Here is a 19,167-nt window from a genome sequence, read left to right on the forward strand (position 1 = left end):
TGAATAAAAGCGCAAACAACTGTTTTTAAATCAGTGGTGTAGATAACTTGCACCCAAGACTTTTAAAAGAGCTGGCTGAGGAGCTCCCTGGACTGTTAATGTTGATGTTCAGTAAGTCTTGGAACACCAGGGAAGTTCCAGAAGTTGGAAGAAAGGTAATGTTGTGCCAATATTTAAAAAGGGTGAACAGGAGGACCTGTGTAATTATAGGCCTCTCATTCTGATACCGATCTCAGGTAAGATAACGGAGCAGCTTATGCAGGAATTCGATTAATAAAGAATTCAAGGAGGGTAATATAATTAATGCCAATCAACCTGGGTTTATGGAAAATAGGTCCAGTCTAACCAGACAGCTTTTTTTGAGGAGATTACCTGAACCAGAAAAAAAAAAAAGGGAAAAGGAACAAGGGATGTATTTAAAAAATGTCAAAAAACCAACATGAAAGTAATGCTAAAAAAACATGGGCATATACATAATAGTAAAACCCAAATCTTTAATCTTTATTGTCTTAGGTTAGCCAGAACAACAAAAGGAAAAAGATTTGGGGTGGGATTCTGAAAAATTCCTTGGTGTGTTAGGAACACAAGTCCCACCCTTATGATTTAGAGGGAGTGTGTTAAGGTCAGAAGGTTACTACATGCATCCGACGAAGTGGGTATTCACCCACAAAAGCTCATGCTCCAAAACGTCTGTTAGTCTATAAGGTGCCACAAGACTCTTTGCTGCTTTTACAGATCCAGACTAACATGGCTACCCCTCTGATACAAGGTTATTACAGTAACTCCTCACTTAAAGTCGTCCCAGTTAACGTTTCGTTGTTACATTGCTGATCAATATGGGAACATGCTCGTTTAAAGTTGTGCAATGCTCCCTTCTAACGTTGTTTGGCAGCTGCCTGCTTTGTCCACTGCTTGCAGGAAGAGCAGCCCGTTGCAGCTAGCTGGTGGGGGCTTGGAACCAGGGTGGACCGGCAGCCCCCCATGAGCTCCCCGCTCCCCTAAATTCCCTGTGCTGCAGCCGCACAGCAGGCTATCGAGGCAGTTCAGCTGTCCCTCCCCCCACTGCCATGTGCTGCTCCTGCCCTCTGCCTTGGAGCTGCTCCCAGAGACTCCTGCTTGCTGTGCAGGGGGGAAGGGAGGGGGCTAATGTCAGGGTGTCCCCCTCCCCCCCCTGCTCCCGCACCCCGCTTACCCCTTCTCCATATAAAGCAGGGAGGGGACATGGACGAAGAGAGACAGAGAGAGCCTGGGGCAGCAGCTGCTGTCTCAATGTAATGATCCCCTTAAAAAGACAATGCACTTAAGACTGGGTCAGCTGACTTAAAGGGGGGCAGTGTGCATCTCTCACCCCCCCCACAAGGTGTGCGTCTGTCTCTGTCTGCTATGCTGTCTCCCCTCCCTCCTGTTCGTGCTGCCTTGTGTGAGAGGCTACATTAACAACAATGTGTTAACCCTGGAGGGTTCAGCCGAGTGCTAGTTCATCATTTAGCAGCAAGGCATCCCCTGAGAAATATCCCTCCCTCTTCCACCCTCTAACTTCACCACCTCAGCCAAGCTTCACAATCATCATAGCTGTGAACAGTATTAAACTGTGTGTATATCTATATAATATAGTTTTTTGTCTGGTGGAAAAAAACTTCCCTGGAACCTCCTCGCCCCATTTACATTAATTCTTATGGGGAAATTGGATTCACTTAATGTCGCATTTTTCAGGAACATAACTAGAACGTTAAGCGAGGAGTTACTGTAGTCCAAAAACAGAGGGTGTGATTCTGTGCTGAGCCTCTAAGAGACAATACAAAACTCGCAGCGCAGGAGGAGGGGCCAAGGTGGTTTCAGGCCACCATTGAGCCCTCCTAGTTCTGGGCTGCTCTGCGGGGCGAAGCAACTCTCAGTATTACTTAGCCTTGAGCCTGGCTACCTACAGTCAGTAGTACTGCCCAGGAGCTCCGTGACCACAGCCCAGTGATACCCTCCTGCCCTCCACATCTATAGCAGAGTTTGTGAGGGGGTCCTTACAAGGCAGCTTGTGGCTGCCTTCCTCAGGTTCTTCCCTAGCTGGATCGAGTGCCTTTAGAACCCCTTTATGCTGCTCTGGCCTTTTCTCCAAGTTTATGGGGCCAAAATGTGGGTTAGGGTCTCATCCAATAAATTGTCAGCTAAACCAAGAGGAGAGATACTATTACAGTGGGAATTTCAGAAGTGCTCAGAGCTGGCCTTATTCCGTTCCCCCTGAATTCAGAGGTAAAATTCCCATTGATGTTGATGGGAGCAGCGAGGCCAATGCTGAGTGCTTTTGGGAAAAGAATCACCCTATTCCTCAGTGGGAAAGGTAAAGCTAACCTTATTTCTTCAGTCCTTTTATGTATCAATATGATCATGGGGTATCCAGATGTTAAAAAAAGAGCATTGAGTGACATACGCATAAAATAATGGGGAGTCTTTAGTTTTAGCTGGCTTGCCTGCAATAGCAGGGGACTGGACTGGATAACCCAGGAGGGCCCTTCCAATCCTATGCATATGTCCCCTAGTTATACTACATATATGCCCTTACTGATAAGATAAGTCCTAATTATTTGACAGTAAAGTAAAAGAAAGGCTTTCCTATTAGCATGAAACAGATATTTCCTTTTCTTTTTTTCAAGATTCCATTCCAAGTGAGAGACAAACATTTCTTTTTATATATTTCTTTACATTCCAGGTTTATTCAAGAGACACTATTCACAAGCACATATACTGCAGGTATATGTCTGGTAGGATTTTAAGAATGGTAAGACACTAGGAGCATGAATCAGCAATAACCCTAGCAAACAACAACATGGCTAAAAAAATCCCAGTGTGATTTCTTCTTTTAATATCAAAGCCCTGGACGTTTAAATCCAAATCTCGAATATTGAACCAAGCCGTTCACACCTAGAACATTTGGTACAATGACAGTCCATTTACAAAAAACACGAGATGCAAAGAGTTGCAAATTTACCTACGCTTGATTTCTGAGATATGGATGGCAAGATGCAGGAGAAGTATCCGTGCATTTGAAAAATGTTACATCGAACAACCAAGTAATTTTGTGCTTCAATATTTTGATTGAAAAGTCTCCTTATCCAGCATAAAGTCTGCAAATCTCTGCTGGAGCTCCTTCTCTCGCTCTTGCTGCCGCTGCACGTCTTCTTTTAGACACTAATAGGAAAACAAAAAGTAACAACTGGTAAATTCTCACACAATTTACACTATCACACACTGAGTTAGCATGGGCTGTATTTTTCCTTGAGACCAAAGTGTGTTGTCTGAGATAGATATGCTATTTGATTATTAGAAACACAGGAATTGCTATCCTGGATCAGAGCTGTAGTCCATCCAGTCCAGTGTCCTGTCTCAGAGCAGCCAGCCGCAGCTGCTGCAGAGGAAGTGCAAGAAGCCTTATGCAGGTATGGGAAGATGTGCTCCCCACATTAGGTCTCCTAATCCCTGGTTCAATTAGTTTAAAATCCCATGTCTGAGATTTAATGTCTCTTCCAAAATCTGTTTGTATTCATTATTTTTAGCTTTTTAACTCTTGCCAAGTTTTTGGCCTCAATGACATCCTGTGCCAAAGGAGTTCTGCACTTCAGTTACATTGCATGAAAAAGGATTTCCTTTTATTGCCTTTGCCAGTTATAACTAGAGCCGACTGGAGAATGATGACAATTTTCTTTTGTGGCAACTTTCAAGGTTACAAGGTTTGCTTTCACTCGCACTGGAGCAAGTTCAGAGTGATCAGACTATGTGTACACCTAGAATGCTACACTGCTGTCGCGCTCCTCCCCAAGAGGAAGTAGATAGGTGGACAGAAGAATTCTTCCATTGACCTAGCACTGTCTATACCGGGGGTTAGATCAACATAGCTACATTCTTCCAGGGCGTGGATTTTTTCACACACCTGAGAGACGTAGCAATGCTGATGTAAATTTTCAGTGTAGACCAGCCCTGGGGTGAAAAACAGCTCTGAATCAGGCTCAGCAGGGTCTCCCACATCCCGGACCTGTGCCAGAACAACTAAGCAATAGAGATTGTCTGTCTCTCTCTAAAACGTCATCAAAACTGATACGTCTCCACAAAAACATTTTGGCTTTGACAAAATAGCAGATTTCTGACTGACTAGTTCTTGTATTAACCTAATGACACAATTTTAAAGACCAGCCATTCTTATTCTGATTAACAAAACTCTTCACAATTTTCCTGTGTGCACTATTAATTATAGTTTCCAACTCAAAGGATAATTTAATACCAGTGGCTGCCAACCTATTGGCATACTACATCACTTTACCTGATTAAGATCCTGGCTGTAACTTCTCATGGCTGCCATCTCCCATTTGGTTGTGTCCACTGCAGTCCACAATGAGAGTGGAGCTGCTCCAAACTCTAGCACATGCCACTGACTAGAGCAGCATTTCTAAAATGTGGCCACTAGCGGAGTTTTTTGTGGCCATGACAGCCTCTAAAGCAGGGGCATAGACTGGGAGAGACGGGCAGAGCAGCAGCACCTCCCTGTAGTGCCCAGCTGTTATCAAGGGCAGTGAGATGTGCTGCCTTGGTGTTTATGCTGGCACCGCCAGTAGGGATCATCAGCACCCTGCATCGTGCAGCCTCCTTGGAGGCTTTGGGCAGCACCTCTGAAGACACATGGGCCAACGTGCTTGGCACTGGAGGTGGATCTTGTCAGTGAAGGCGGCTCCAGTGTTCTCGCCAGAGCATGTGGAGCCTGGGACTCGGCAGATGGCCGTTGAGTTCCTGACCCACCTTCCCTGGGGAAGGCTCTTGATGAAGGGCCACAGGAGGCAGGGACAGAGAGACGGGTTTGTCAAGAGGAGCCACCAGCAAGAGTTGGTGGCTGGACTCTGAGGCCACCAAAAATTTTGTTGTGAGAACCCCATGACTAGAGTGTTCACAATTGATTGACTATGACCAGCTTTGGGTTCAGAGCAGATTCATTCAAGGAGCGGCACATAGAGCACTAGTCACCTGACCTACTAACATACGTAACAATGTCTCTTTTAGGGTACGTCTTCACTACCCGCCGGATCAGTGGGTAGCAATCGATTTCTCGGCGTTCGATATATCGCGTCTCATCTAGACACGATATATCGAACCCCGAATGCGCCCCCGTCGACTCTGGAACTCCACCGGAGCGAGTGGCGGTAGCAGAGTCAACAGGGGAGCCGCGGACGTCGATCCCGCGCCGTGAGGACGGGTAAGTAATTCGAGCTAAGGTACTTCGACTTCAGCTATGCTATTCACGTAGCTGAAGTTGCATACCTTAGATCGACCCCCCCCCCCCAGTGTAGACCAGGCCTTAGAAATCAAAATCTGGCCATTTAAGTGCAGCAGAAAAATAAGTGATGCTTTTGATCCACAGGACATACACTGTTCAATAAAACGGTGATGCATTTAAGACTGCAAGGCAGTGTACGCCAAAGATTTTGGATAAAACAATATGGGAAAAGGTGCAGGGAGTTTGCAGTTTCTTACATGAAATTCCCTACTTAGATATGGAAATCCATCCAGTTCTCATAAATTGCCTTAGTAAGACGGCTGATGATACTTCACAAACCTGGGACAATTAGTGAGCAATCAGCACCAGCTTTTTAAAGCATGCTACGGAAAAGTAACTGCACAGAAGAGTGATGTATGGGGGATGTTCCACCTTTCCTTCCCCTGAATGCCTTCCAGATAGTTTGCTATGTTGTAAAATAAAAACAAGGTCTTTCTAATTGCCAACACTGCACACATGACAATAAAGTAGCTTCTTCCCGTTTTGTACATCTTCTCCTACCATAAGCATTGGGAATTAAACTTAGCTGTAATTTCTTTTTTTAAATACAAGAGGGAGAAGAGAATACAGCGGCTGTTCTGCAGTCACCTTGGCCAGCTCAGATCCTATATGAATCCCATATTTTCTTATCTCTATTTCCCATGTTTCCACTTATATGCATAAGAAATCCTTTTCGTGTGAAAACAATCTTATCCAAACGGGACCTTTTCCACTGTGTAGGAATAGATGAAGAACGCAGGCACCTAATTTCCCATGGTTTTATACTACACAGTAATATGTCCATTCTGATATGGTTCCTCTACCACTTTTTCTTTTTAATTTTTATTTAAACATGACCATAATCTTATTACACTTTGTTAACACTAACATAAGAAGAGATAACGGGCCTAGCTACAGCTGGTGTAAACTGTCATAGCTCCATTGACTTCAGCGGTGGATCTATCCCAATATATTATAATAGTCAACTAAAAATAACTAGGTAACATATAACTTCTGCTAAATCAAACAGTCTGTTGTATAAGATTAAAAAACCAAAACACAATAAAATAAACAAGGGTGGGAGAAGAAGCAGCAATAAAAAGATCAGCCTCAGCTTTAACATGGCCCAGGATCTCAGATACTACAGTGATGGGAAACAGTGTAAGAACCTGGATAATTACGCAGAAGAAAGAACTTGACATTAATTTTAAAAAACGCATTATTAAAAAATTAATGTAGCCAAGGAGCAGCAGCAGCCCATGCAAATTTAACACTGTTAAACAAACACTTCTCTGTTTCTGTGCTGCTACACGATCCACTGAAGTGGTGTTTAGGAATCCTACCTCCAGTCTCCTGGGAATAGCCGCATCTTCATGTTTCTTTAACTCCTCAAAAGTACGTAACTCCAGGTAAGCCTGTTCAATCTGGTCCCACAAATCATTTAACTGTTTCATGAGTCCCATTGCCCGAGACTGGTAACCACCAAGCAAAATCTTCATCTTCTTTTCCATCTTGGCAGCCCTCTTAGCTTCTGTTGTCATGTGACCTCTGTTTATCTGTAGAGAAGAAACCAATGTGTGTATTACTGATGCAGAACAATGCTAAATCTTTCTATTTCTGAAGTGCACTGTAGGATAAGCACCTTCTATAGTTCAACAACCCAAGACAGATGAGACCATAGGCACCGACTTCTGGCACCGGTGGGTGCTCGACCCCCCTCTGCTCCCGGCCCCACCCCGCCGGTGGGCGGGAGGTGCCTGGGGTGGGGCAGAAAGAGTGATATGGGGCTGCTGATGTATTACTGTGGCTCTCTGGCAATGTACATTGGTAAATTCTGGCTCCTTCTCAGACTCAGGTTGGCCGCCCCTGGTTTAGTGGAAAGATATCTTGCCTAATCGCCTGCCCAAACTGGACTTTAAAGTTATTCTAATGAAATTTCATATTCTAACAGCATGCACAACAGCACCCCCCGCTCCAGTTGCGGCTGCATGATACACTAAAATGAGAGAAAAGAATCTGCACCATGGTAGAGGCCTGCCAGTTACCAGAATTTGATTCTTATTCCTGGGGTCTTGCAGTGAGCACTTTACATTGACTCATGGTAAAACCTTGGCCCAAGAGAGTCCTGCCCAGGCCTCTAAACTATTCGGATGGTAGCCACAGTCCAGAATTAGGGTTTTCAAATGACAAATGCTAATGAAAAAGATGAAATCCAAACACCTGCCACATAGGACATTATATATGCAGAGGAGCAAGCACAGTAAAGACAATTTTTACCACTGGAAATGAAAGGCATCATAACCTGTCACGTACTGTGAGATATATGTCTGCCAGCCACAGATAGTGCCGAGAGAGAGAGAGACACCTTGCTTATCTGAGCAATATTAATTGGATCATCAAAGTTTTGAAGGATTGTTAATGCTTACACTCCTAGTCCAGCTCCAACTGATAGTATCAAAGAAATGCTCTGTGTTGAATCAGCAATCTAGTAGCACTATGAAATATCACTGAACAGAGTCTGGGAGAGATGTAGTATTTCATATCTCTATTTACGGACATACGGATTTACTTGTTGTTTTAGGCTATTTTAATGGAATACGTCTTTTTGCAGAAAACGTTGTGCAAACGATTCTAAATTTAAAAAAGGGTAAAAGTCCATCTTCTCAAAATGTGGCTTCCCAATACTAACGGTGTATTAAACAGTGCAGGAGATTGGAATAAATGCTTCTTTTAAGCTGGCAATACAATCTGTAAATACTAAATTACAAGTTCCCAACTCAAGTAACAGTAGTCAGTGGGGTCTATTTTCTTTTAGAAATCAAGTGCTGCGTTGGTAAATATCACATCTATCAAACACAAAGTCATTATTAACCGATTAACAAAAACACAGAATACAGCATTGCTTTGTGCTAAGTCTACCCTCTGGTTTCCCAGTGCATGATGCGTTTTATTGAGTATGAAGATTGTAAGCACACTGGGCAAGGACCATTTTTCTAAGTGTTCTGTAGTGTGTCAAATATACTCAAATAGACACCTACGTCCACACCAATCAATCACAACCATTATAGTCACATGATCCATGTTAGGACAAAGCAGATATTAATGCCAACTCCTTAACGAGTTTTACTCTAGAACTAAACGTGCGAATTAGAGCCTTTTACATACCAGTATTTTAATAGGCAAAATACAGAAAAACAAGGGGATTGTAAGGGTGGGAAACTGTTAATGGGACAAGGAAGAGAGATTTGCGCTTCTGAGCTGCCTGGCTTGCTGGTAGGGATTAGACTGAACTGGACTGTGGCTCTTTTCAATGTATTTTCAGGGTATCTAGAGCAGCTGTTTTAAAACTTTTTCAGCTGAGCCCCGACTTTGAGTTACAATTTTTAGTTGCAACCGCCTCTTCCACAAGCCAGAGAAAAACAGACAATACCTGCCCCTCCTCTCTCGGACTTTCAGGGTGGGGGAAGGTAAGTGCGACGGTCTCTGGGGGTGGAGCCAGTGCTGGGCGCGGAGGCTGCTGGGAGCAGAAATCAGCGCAGCCACCGCAGATGCTGACACTGACCCACAGGCTGGGTGACCTACTGAGGTAAGGGGGGTAGAGGGCGCTCCCTCCCCGAGCCGCTTGGCATTGCCGGCCCGAGCTGCGTGGCATTGCTACTTGCTCCCCGCCCCACAGGGGGCATGCCCCATGGTTCGAAAACCTCTGATCAAGGGTATATGAAGAGGTGCCCCTTTCTCAACATTTGTAAACATCTAAAGAAAAAAAAATCACATAAATAAATGAGCCGCTAATGTTCCTGAGGTTACTTTATGACTAAAAAACTATGAAAACTTTAAACGTGCAGATGGTTAAATGTATTGTTGCTTCATCAACAAACACAGCGACATAATAAATGGACCATTTTTCTGATTACTACTACTAAAAAACAAGTCTTTGGAATAATTTATGCTTGGATGCCACAGCATGGATAGATTCATAGGTAAGTAGAGAACTCTGATATAATAAAACTCTACTTATAGCAAAGGAGACGAGAGTACCACATTGTTTCATTGTATTGCAGTGCACAAAAGCCAACCTCCATTTATAATGAAGTTGCTCACGGGAAGAGGCTGGAAATGACTTCACTATAAGAGAGGAGGATTGTATAGCAGAACCAAGTGTGTAATCTGTGCTTTATATAACGTCCCATTAAAATGCTGGAGACCACAGTCCCAGCAATGACATAGGCTGGCCCCACACAAACAAGTAATCCTATTTCTATGGGCATGGCTACACTTGCAGATGTAGAGTACTTTGAGTTAAACCAGCCTTCGTAGAGCGCAGTAGGGAAAGCGCTGCAGTCTGTCCACACTGACAGCTGACAATGCACTAGCATGGCCACATTAGCAGCTCTTGCAATGGCCATAGAGAGCAGTGCATTGTGGTAGCTATCCCAGCATACAAGTTCTTTTCAAATGGGGGCGGGGATGGAGTGTGACAGGGAGTATGTTGTGTGTATGTAGGGGGAGAGAGAGTGGGTTTTTGGGGAGCTGAGAGCATGTCAGCATACTGTCTTGTAAGTTCAGACAGCAGCAGACCTCCCTCTTCCCCTACACCCCCATCTCTCTCTCTCACACAGCATTCCACAGTAATGGTTGCTTTGTCTCGGAGCAGATAAGCAGCTGGCTGTCAAACAGAGCTTTCAAAGGGCATATCCAAAACAATGACAAAAGTGGCCACTTGACTTAAGGGGATTATGGGACACTTCCGGAGGCTGATCAGAGCGCAGTAATGCAACACCTCGTTCACACTGACGCTGGGGCGCTCCAGCGGGGGCACATCAAACGTTATTCTACTCGCCGAGGTGGAGTACTAGGAGCGCTCTAGCCGAGGAGTCAGAGCACTCTACGTGCCTTGCCAGTGTGGCTGGGGAGTGAGCTAGTGCGCCCGGGGCTCCTTTAATGCGCTGTAACTCGCAAGTGTAGCCAAGCCCTAACACTTGATAAAGGCTGAAGTTGACAAAGGGCCCAGGGTACAAAGTAAAAAGGGATCCAAGTGAGATTCTTACTGAATCCAATACTTTCAGATCTTCAGAAGGTCAGAATTGAGCTCAAAGTCTCCACTTCTTCTGGATACAGATTCTCATTCTCACCTACGTACAGATTCTCAAGCTGCCATTCACCTCATGCTTTTCTGCACTGCTTCCTGCTTATTTAGGTAATGACAGACACCCTCCCCCCACCACGTAATATCTGGTGCCTCCTAAATATTTAAAAACAGAAAAAACATCTATTCCTTCCTTCCTAGCCTGTAACCAAGAAACTGGAGCATTCTTCACCTTTCCCTCTTCCACCCAAACTAGAAGACTTAAGGACCCCGTGGAAGGGTCGGGGGGGGGGGGGGCGCGTGTGTGTCTCAACATTTGGTAACAAATTCTAAGTATTAAAAATTGCTGACTGCTTCATTAATGCCAAGAACTGCATATAATTTTAGTTCAAGCTTCATAAAACGTTAAGGCTCAGATACCCGGCTAAAACACAAAGCTGTTAGGGAGAGGTGTGTTTAAATGCATTCTTTCCTTAAAACTGAGAAATGGATTTCAGTGAAGTCTGACAACTGTTTTCCACGTGAAAATAACAGGAAAATTAAAAACACTTGAAGGATTTCTCTGCTGAGTTACTTATTTCCTACTGCTTCTGGGCCAATTTTGATCATGCTGCCTGATGCACCCACTATCCTGGAACAGAACAATGTGCACAGACATGGGCAAAGTGATTCAATATCATTGGATCAGGGCAAAACCTTTGCATATCTTAAAAAGACACAGGAACCTTCCCTTTCCAGCCCCTGTGTATCATATTTCTCTCTACAGATGTGCAGTGGATCCTTTGGGAGCAAACCTGGAGACACCTACAAAAGCAGTTATCAGGGAGCCCTTCAGCTGCAATCGCTAAATATCAATATGCAACCTTTCCCGCTACCCCAAACTCCTGGCCCATGGTCCGGGGAAGGAGAGACCAGAGGTCAGTTCTGTGGGATGAAGGTAGGGAATGGGAAGGTATCTAGAATTAGTATGTGTTAGGGAAGTTAAGGGAATGGAGATTTCCTGTAAAGTAGGAGGAGGGAAAATTGCTATGTGCTCCAGACAGGGCTGCAATCATAGATTCCAAGATTAATAGATTCCAAGGCCAGAAGGAACCATTGTGATCATCTAGTCTAACCTCCTGTATATCACAGGCCATAGAACTTCCCTAAAATAACTCCTAGAGCAGATTTTTTAGAAAAACATTCCATCTTGATTTAAAAATTGTCAGTGATGGAGACAACTTGCTTGATAACTCTGGAGAATCAGGGTGTCACCACAAAGCTCTACAAGTATGAAGCAGCTTATATCCCCATAGCATGACACTGGAACATGAGTTAAATTACACCGATATTTCAAACGGACCCATGTGGACTAAGACCCCCAGCATCCCAGGGTCCTGTGGTGCTGAGCTCTTTCCATGCCAGTGTCAGCCATCAGCTGTTTTGGCTGTAGACCAAACAAAAGGTCACAAGAATTTATTTTTTAAAATAAAGTGTTTTTTCTTCCATGCTGCTTGTATTCACAAATGACTGCCATTTTTTTCTGCCAGTTTTGGGCAAAGGCCAAGCATGGAAAGTTTCAGTCCGATATATGAAAACTTCAAGAAGTGATTGGGAAAGAGGGGGGGGTTATGCAACCTTAGGTTTCTGTGCCAATTCCCACTTTAACAAAACAAAACAGAGTCCAAGGATTTCTTGACTGGATGTACACTGTGCAAGGATGAGGGGAAGGATAGTCTTGTGGTTAAGGTACAGGACTGTGACTCAGGAGTTCTGGATTCATTTCTTACCTCCTCCACACCCTCTGTGTGTGACCTTCGGCAACTCACCAATAGCTCCAGGCCTCAGTTCCTCATTATCTTTCCTTCAAGCATCTTTTTGTCTGTTTTGCCTATTCAGATTGCAAGCACTTGGGGTAGGGCCCGTATCTCACTACCTTACTAGCGTAATTGGGCCCTAATCTCAGTTGAAGACTCTAGGGCAGCGGTGGGCAACCTGCGGCCCGTCAGGGTAACCCGCTGATGGGCCGCGAGACAGTTTGTTTACATTGACTGTCCGCAGGCATGGCCGCCTGCAGCTCCCAGTGTCCGCAGTTCGCAGTTCCTGGCCAATGGGGGCTGCAGGAAGCAGTGCGGGCTGGCGACCACTTCCCGCCACCCCCATTGGCCAGGAAAGGCAAACCGCGGACACTGGGAGCTGCAGGTGGCCGTACATGCAGATGGTCAATGTAAACAAACTGTCTCATGGTCGACCAGCGGATTACCCTGATGGGCCGCAGGTTGGCCACCACTGCTCTAGGGTCTACTGTAATAAAAAAATAAAGGTTTTAAGTAGTCTTTCTGGTCAGACAGTAAAGGCTCCCATCTTCAAAAGTTAACTCATTATGTCAACTTTAGCACAAGCTCAGCTAATCAACACTACCACTTCATATGGTTCAATACACTATAAACTTAGCACTTCACTATTGTACTAACGAGGAGCATTTCTTAATGTAGCTTGGATGCAAGGATAAGAGTACTACCTGTGTACTGTATTCAATAAGGCCACTGAGTTTGACATCTCTTAAAATTATGCAAAGTGAGATTTAAACCTGATTTACTCCGGCATCTTGATTTTTCATAGAAAAGTTACTCAATAAAAATCCCCTGAAGTGAGGTATTACTGTATATAATTATATCCCTGAAAACAGACATAACTCAAATGAGAAAAGGCCAGCTAACATTTTCTGTTCCTATTTAATCCAACAATCAGGAGGCCTAAGGGTGAACCACTATTTTGCACTTTATTATATAGATTACATGCCACTACTGTTTATTAACACTTGTGGCAGACTGTCTCCTGAACAGTTTGGCCAAGATCACAACTAATAACTCAACAGCAGTCTATGAATGAAATATGTTGCTGGAGGTGGGGATTGTTATGAGCTTCCTTCAAGTTTCATAATACATTTTGGTTAAGATTTTTTTTTTAATAAAGCCAATACAAGATTTATATCTTGTTACGCCCTTAACAATATGGTCCCCTGGCTTTTACCAACACACAAGCTCATAACTTTCTCTGAAAATGGTGAGCCAATTAGCTAAATACTGGATTTATTTTATAAACAGAAAAAATGCGCAGCAGCCAGATCTGACTAACTTCATTAGCAATCTTTATAAACACTAGATTCATTTAGATCACATCTCCTTTTAACATCCCTATGTGGAAATTACCTGCTATAACTGCAGTACACTGAATAACCTAGCCCATCATAATGATTGATCCCAATAAAGATAAACCTAGAGAAGTGTGATTTTAATAAAGAGGTGCTGCCTTGGATTCTCTCCCTCTCTCTTTTAAACATTCTTGAAGTCTTTTCCCTCTTCAGTATTTGAATTCTCTCATTCTCCCCCCAGCTCAATACCATACTGCAGGCCAGTGGTTCTCAATCAGGGGTCTGTGGCCTCCTGGGGGTCTGCGAGCCCTTTCAGGGGGTCCGTGGAGCCTCGTCACTGAAACCTGGTGCCCCGAACCCCTGCGCCCCCTCACTGGGCTGAGGCTGGGAGTGGCGCAGGGCTGAAACCCCGAGCTCCTCATCCCATCTGCTGCTGGTGCCTGGAATTGTGGCTGCTCCTCATCTCCCAGCCCCCATTGACTGCTCATGCAGCCGGGGTGGCTCCAGGCCCAGGAGAGCCCTCAGGGAGTAACCATCGGCACACAGCCCCAGACAGGTGGGTGGCCTGCTGAGGTGAATCGGGGGTCAAGATGGCGCTCCCTGCCTGGACCCTGCTGTGCAGAGCCGGCCAGAGCCTTGCTGACCCTTGTCTCCCCTCCCCAAAAAATAGAAGTCAAACTACACCTATGCCCAAGGGTTCCCACCCCTGGTCTGGAGTCCCAAGTTCACCCCCCACTGGCTGGGTCCTGGTGTTTTTCTACCATGTTGAGGGTGCCCTCAGAAAGAAAAAGGTTGAGAACCCCTGTTGTAGGCAACATCTGTTTACGAGCATTTCACGCTGAACAAAAGGTGTCTGGGGGCTCCATGCTTTGGCATTCAAGTTCACAGTCAATAGTTTTCTAGAGAACAGCACAACTCTGACCGGAAAGAGAAATTCCACCACTCTGCCAGAACACAGTACACATGCTACAGCACACTGGTCTGCCAAACAAACAACAGGAATCAAAACATTCTTTCTGAACATGGATGCATAACTAGTGTTTCGAAGTTACTTGTCCCAACATCATTTGAGCTTATATGGCGGGGTGGCCAAATTTACTGACCCTTCAGAAATTTGAGAGCTGCAAGATATGCACAACCTGCCCTGCGGGGCGGCACCTGTCAAGGCACTGGGCTAAAGTCCAGAGACCTCCCCTCTCAGCAGCGCAGAAGTCCCAAGCTCCCCCCGCAACCTGGTGGGTGGGGAATAGGGCGCGGGCATTAGGGGATCCATGAGCCGCACTTTAACTGTAAAAGAGCTGCATGCAGCTGACGAGCCGTGGTTTGGCCACGCCTGTTATGTGGCCTGTGTGTTTCTACTCCTAGTGGCTCAAGAGATATTGCCCATAAAAAACAAACAAATCACATCATTCTCCTTGTCACTGTGATAACTCCCCTAGACTCACAATATGATCATAGCAACCATTCTCTCAAAATGACAGCTTTGATTAATAGTATAGCCATATTTATTTATGGAATGCACAAGCAGATACTACTGGTGATGGATGCTACAGAATTACCTTTTTAAATAAAATGTTATTGGAAAGCTGGGTTCCCTTTCTTTCCAATTGTAAAATATTGGCTTCTATGTCTTTGACATAAAGGATGCTAAAATCATGTGGAAATTCAAGCAGAGAATAAAGCTACCTGGTAAATCAGAAGAACAAAGTACTCCATCTAGCTACTTAGTACACAATACAATACTAATCACATGAAGTAACGGAGAGCCTAGGAGCTTTTAGGAAATGCTAGTACCCAGGTCCATAAGGCTATCACCAAATTAGCTGGAGCTCCACAGCAGAACTGCAAATCACTGCATCAGCAGCAATTCGTGCCTCCTGGCGGCACAACATACATAATGGACTACCCTAGAGCCAATCAGGTAAGCTCTGATAGCGTTTTACACTACCGCCATCATTTCACAATAGTTTCATAGGCAAATAGGTGGCCTCAAACCATTGAGCATTCTGATTCTTGACAGACCAGAAAATAAATTGTTGTTTAGTGGTTAGTGTTTGTGAAATCCTTTGATGATAGAGAGCTATGTCAGTGCTAAAAAGGATGATCTTAATTCCTAATCACACAGATTCCTATTATGAATTTGTAATTTTCAAATGTGTAAGCTTTGTTTACCAAAACAATATCAACTGCAATGGTTTTAGCAAAGAGTCCCCACCTCACTAATGGTAGCTGATTAAGCAACATGTAACTGCCAGCCATTTTACCTCATCTTTTTTTTTTTTTTGACTGCCAACTTCCAGTTCTATTTGGATTACTGGCATGTCTTAAAGGATTCATGAGCAATGCCACTGCTGAGCACTGACACAAACGAGTCCACCAACTGGGTAAAAAGTCTGGTGCAATCCAGAGCCATCCCGCCACTGTTGGCAAAGATTGTCGTAAACTCCGCCATCCCCGGAACCGACAGCCAACTGCGACCGGACATCGTCATCACCAACAAGGACCAGAAGAAGATTGTTATGGTGGACGTCACAGTGCTGTTCGAGAACAGGACCTCGGCCTTCTACGATGCCCAAGCTCGAAAGGTAGAGAAATATGCCCTTCTGGCTGAAACCTTGAGAGCTAAGGGTTACCACGTCCAGACACACACACTGATCATTGGAGCCTTAGGCACATGGGATCCCAGTAACAAGCGAGTGCTGAGAGAATGCAGAATCGGTCAACGTTACACTTGGCTGATATGGCAACTCATGGTGTCGGATGCAATCAGGTGGTCAAGGGACATCTACATAACACATCACTGGACATCAGCAATACCAGGAGGGATGACCTGGAGTGCCGATGAGAAGCGCAGTCAGGAAAGTAACAAATACTTTCCTCATGGATTGTATTTTCTAAATAGACAACCTAATTCTCAATTATTGAGGGACAAACTCCAGTCATTGATATATTTTGCTTTCCACAACCAAATCCCTGTATAACTTTTCATGAGTGATGTACCCGAGTATTCGAATTCTAATATCTAAACTGTATTGTTAAATCTATTCACCTAAATTTGGGTTATTGCTGATAATGTAGTCTATGTATCATATGACTTTTAAAAACTAACTTTACATTTGTGGAAAATCTAAGCATTGTACCCAGATGTACAGACACTCTTTTCCCAACCTACGTATTATATAATTTTTTTAACATTAGCTTTAATAAAATTTTAATATAGAGCAGTTCTCAAACCATTCACACATTGTAGCCTCTTAGAATATTAACCCTCAAATGAGTGAGAGGCAGTATGGCTATGGCCTAGTGGACTATTTAGGAGATGGAAATTCAGGACATCTACATTCCTTTCTCTCCAGTAATCCACTGTGTGATCCCCACGAGACCACCTGTCTGTGAACTCATTTGCCCAAGGTAGTATCTTCCTCACAAAGGTGCTGAGGATTAAATAAAGTTCATGTAGTGCATGGAATGTGTAAAAGCACTTTGCAGGTGCTATTCTAAGTCATTCTCCCTCAAGGGGCAATATTCATAGCTAGTTTCCAACCAACTCATTTGTCTAACACCAGTGTCCCAAAGGTTAAAGTCCTAGGCCTGGTCTACACTGGGGTGGGGGAGGGTGTCGATGTAAGATACGCAACTTCAGCTACGGGAATACCGTAGCTGAAGTCGAAGTATCTTATTCCGACTTACCTCCCGTCCTCACCGCGCGGGATTGACGGCTGCAGCTCCCCTGCCGACTCCGCTACCACCGCTCACTCCAGTGGAGTTCCAGAGTCGACGGGGAACACGTTCGGGGATCGATATATCGCATCTAGATGAGACGCAATATATCGATCCCCAATAAATCGATCGCTACCCGCCGATACGGCGGGTAGTCTGGACGTACCCCTAGAGAACTGCTCACTTCTGAATAAAACCAAATTTACTTTCTCCCTCACAGGAAGACTCCATGGTCCAGTGTTGATCAGTTCTGTAACAGTTCTGTAGCATCCTAACCCAGGGCATGCTTGTGGAGAGGGGACCTTGTGACTGCAAGGCAGAAACTACGGGAATGGCAAAAACAAAACCAAGTCTCAAATCTGTGACTTCATTTGAATGTGGAGGGCAACTGATTTTATTCTAAACCCCCGGGAAAACTCAGATAGATTCTAAGGCCAGAAGGGACCACTATGATCATCTAATCTGACCTCCTGCATAACACAGACCATAAAACTTCCCTGAAATAATTCCTGTGTGAACTAGAACAGATCTTTTAGAAAAACATCCAATCTTGATTTTAAAATTGCTAGTGATGGACAATCCACCATAACCTTTGGAACATTGTTCCAATGGTTATTTATCCTCACTGTTAAAATGTACACCTTATTTCCAGTCTTCAATGTCTAGCCATCGGCTCGTGTTATACCTTTGTCTGCTAGACTGAAGAGCCCATTAAAGAGTTCCCCATGTAAGTACTTACAGACTGATCAAGTCACTCCTTAACCTTCTCTTTGTTAAGCTAATTAGTTTGTGCTCCTTGAGAAGGAACATTTTCCAATCCTTTAATCATTCTTGTGGTTCTTCTCTCAACCCTCTCCAGTTTACTAACGTCCTTGCTTGTAGCATGAAAGGAAGCAGAGTTTCATAACTATTCAGTGCTCCAGGTTTCAGATGTTCACATTCTGAATGGAAGGATGTTACACTGAATGTATTAAAAACAGGAGTAATAAAACTTGGCAGTTCTGTAGCAACTTCCAGCCAGAGCTCTGTGAATACTTTGCAAACATGGAGTTGCACAATAACCCTGCAAGGTAGGTGTTATACCCATTTTAAAGACTGAAAAACTGAGGCACGTAGAAGTTAAGTGTCTTGCTCAAAGCCATGCAGTGAATCTTTGGCAGCACTGGGCCCAAAACTCAGGACTCCTGCCTCTAACCATAAGTCTCCTCCCTCCCAAGAGAAAGTATCTTCTTATTGTGGGTGTATCTGCTGCTAAGGAACATTACCACTTCTTCTGACCCCTTTATTGCCTCCCCTCCACCTACATTGCTGGTGGTTGCTTTGTTCCGTTCCTGGAAGGGCAAGAGAAAGAGGGGCTAGGTTCCTATCCAGCCTATATGGCAAACATTTCAGATTTATTAGTACAAGATCTCTGCCCATTCAGCTATGGTCCCCTTTTTCTGAAAATGTGTTTATATTACAGGTAGAGATGGTACCTCTGAGATTAGTCTAACCATTTGGGATGTCCATGATTGATAATAATATTTAACATGATAGCTGCTGAAGGCATATACCAATGTATAACCATCATCAGATAACATGGAAAATGTGCCAGTTCTTCCTTAGTTTGCCTGATAGGTAGCTAGGTGTGTAGACAAGATATCTGGAGGCTCAGGCCTTTAATGAACCTGTGGCCTGAAGAGAGGTGTGATTTTCTGCCCCCAACTATACCTCAGTAGATTTTATTCTCTACAAGTCTGCAGACACTCTGCACCACCTAGGCAACTCTATACCTGTTGCAGTGATACCTAAGACAGAAATTTGAGTACAAGTGTTTAAAGCTGTTACCACACTGCCAGTATTTCTCAGCCTTTCCTCCCTTGGGTATCACCATATTTAAGCCACCTGATAAACCAGATGAGACTGAAAGATCTTGTAATTTTTTCCCCATTTGTTCTT

The 19,167-nt window shown here is 44.2% G+C and overlaps 1 protein-coding gene across 1 annotated transcript in view; it reads right to left on the reverse strand.

Annotated features, from left to right (window-relative positions):
* Positions 1-2,677: 2,677 nt before the first annotated feature.
* CDC5L (cell division cycle 5 like) overlaps positions 2,678-19,167 on the reverse strand; it is a 49,409-nt gene continuing 32,919 nt past the window's right edge. The window contains exons 15-16 of the mRNA XM_039530931.1: positions 6,634-6,846; positions 2,678-3,180 (exon numbers count right to left, since the gene is read on the reverse strand). Coding sequence (XP_039386865.1) covers positions 3,076-3,180; positions 6,634-6,846 — 318 coding nt within the window. The 3' untranslated portion in view covers positions 2,678-3,075. The remainder of the gene's footprint in view (positions 3,181-6,633; positions 6,847-19,167) is intronic.

Source organism: Mauremys reevesii, linkage group 3 (genome assembly GCF_016161935.1).
Source record: "Mauremys reevesii isolate NIE-2019 linkage group 3, ASM1616193v1, whole genome shotgun sequence".
Lineage (NCBI taxonomy): Eukaryota > Metazoa > Chordata > Testudines > Geoemydidae > Mauremys > Mauremys reevesii.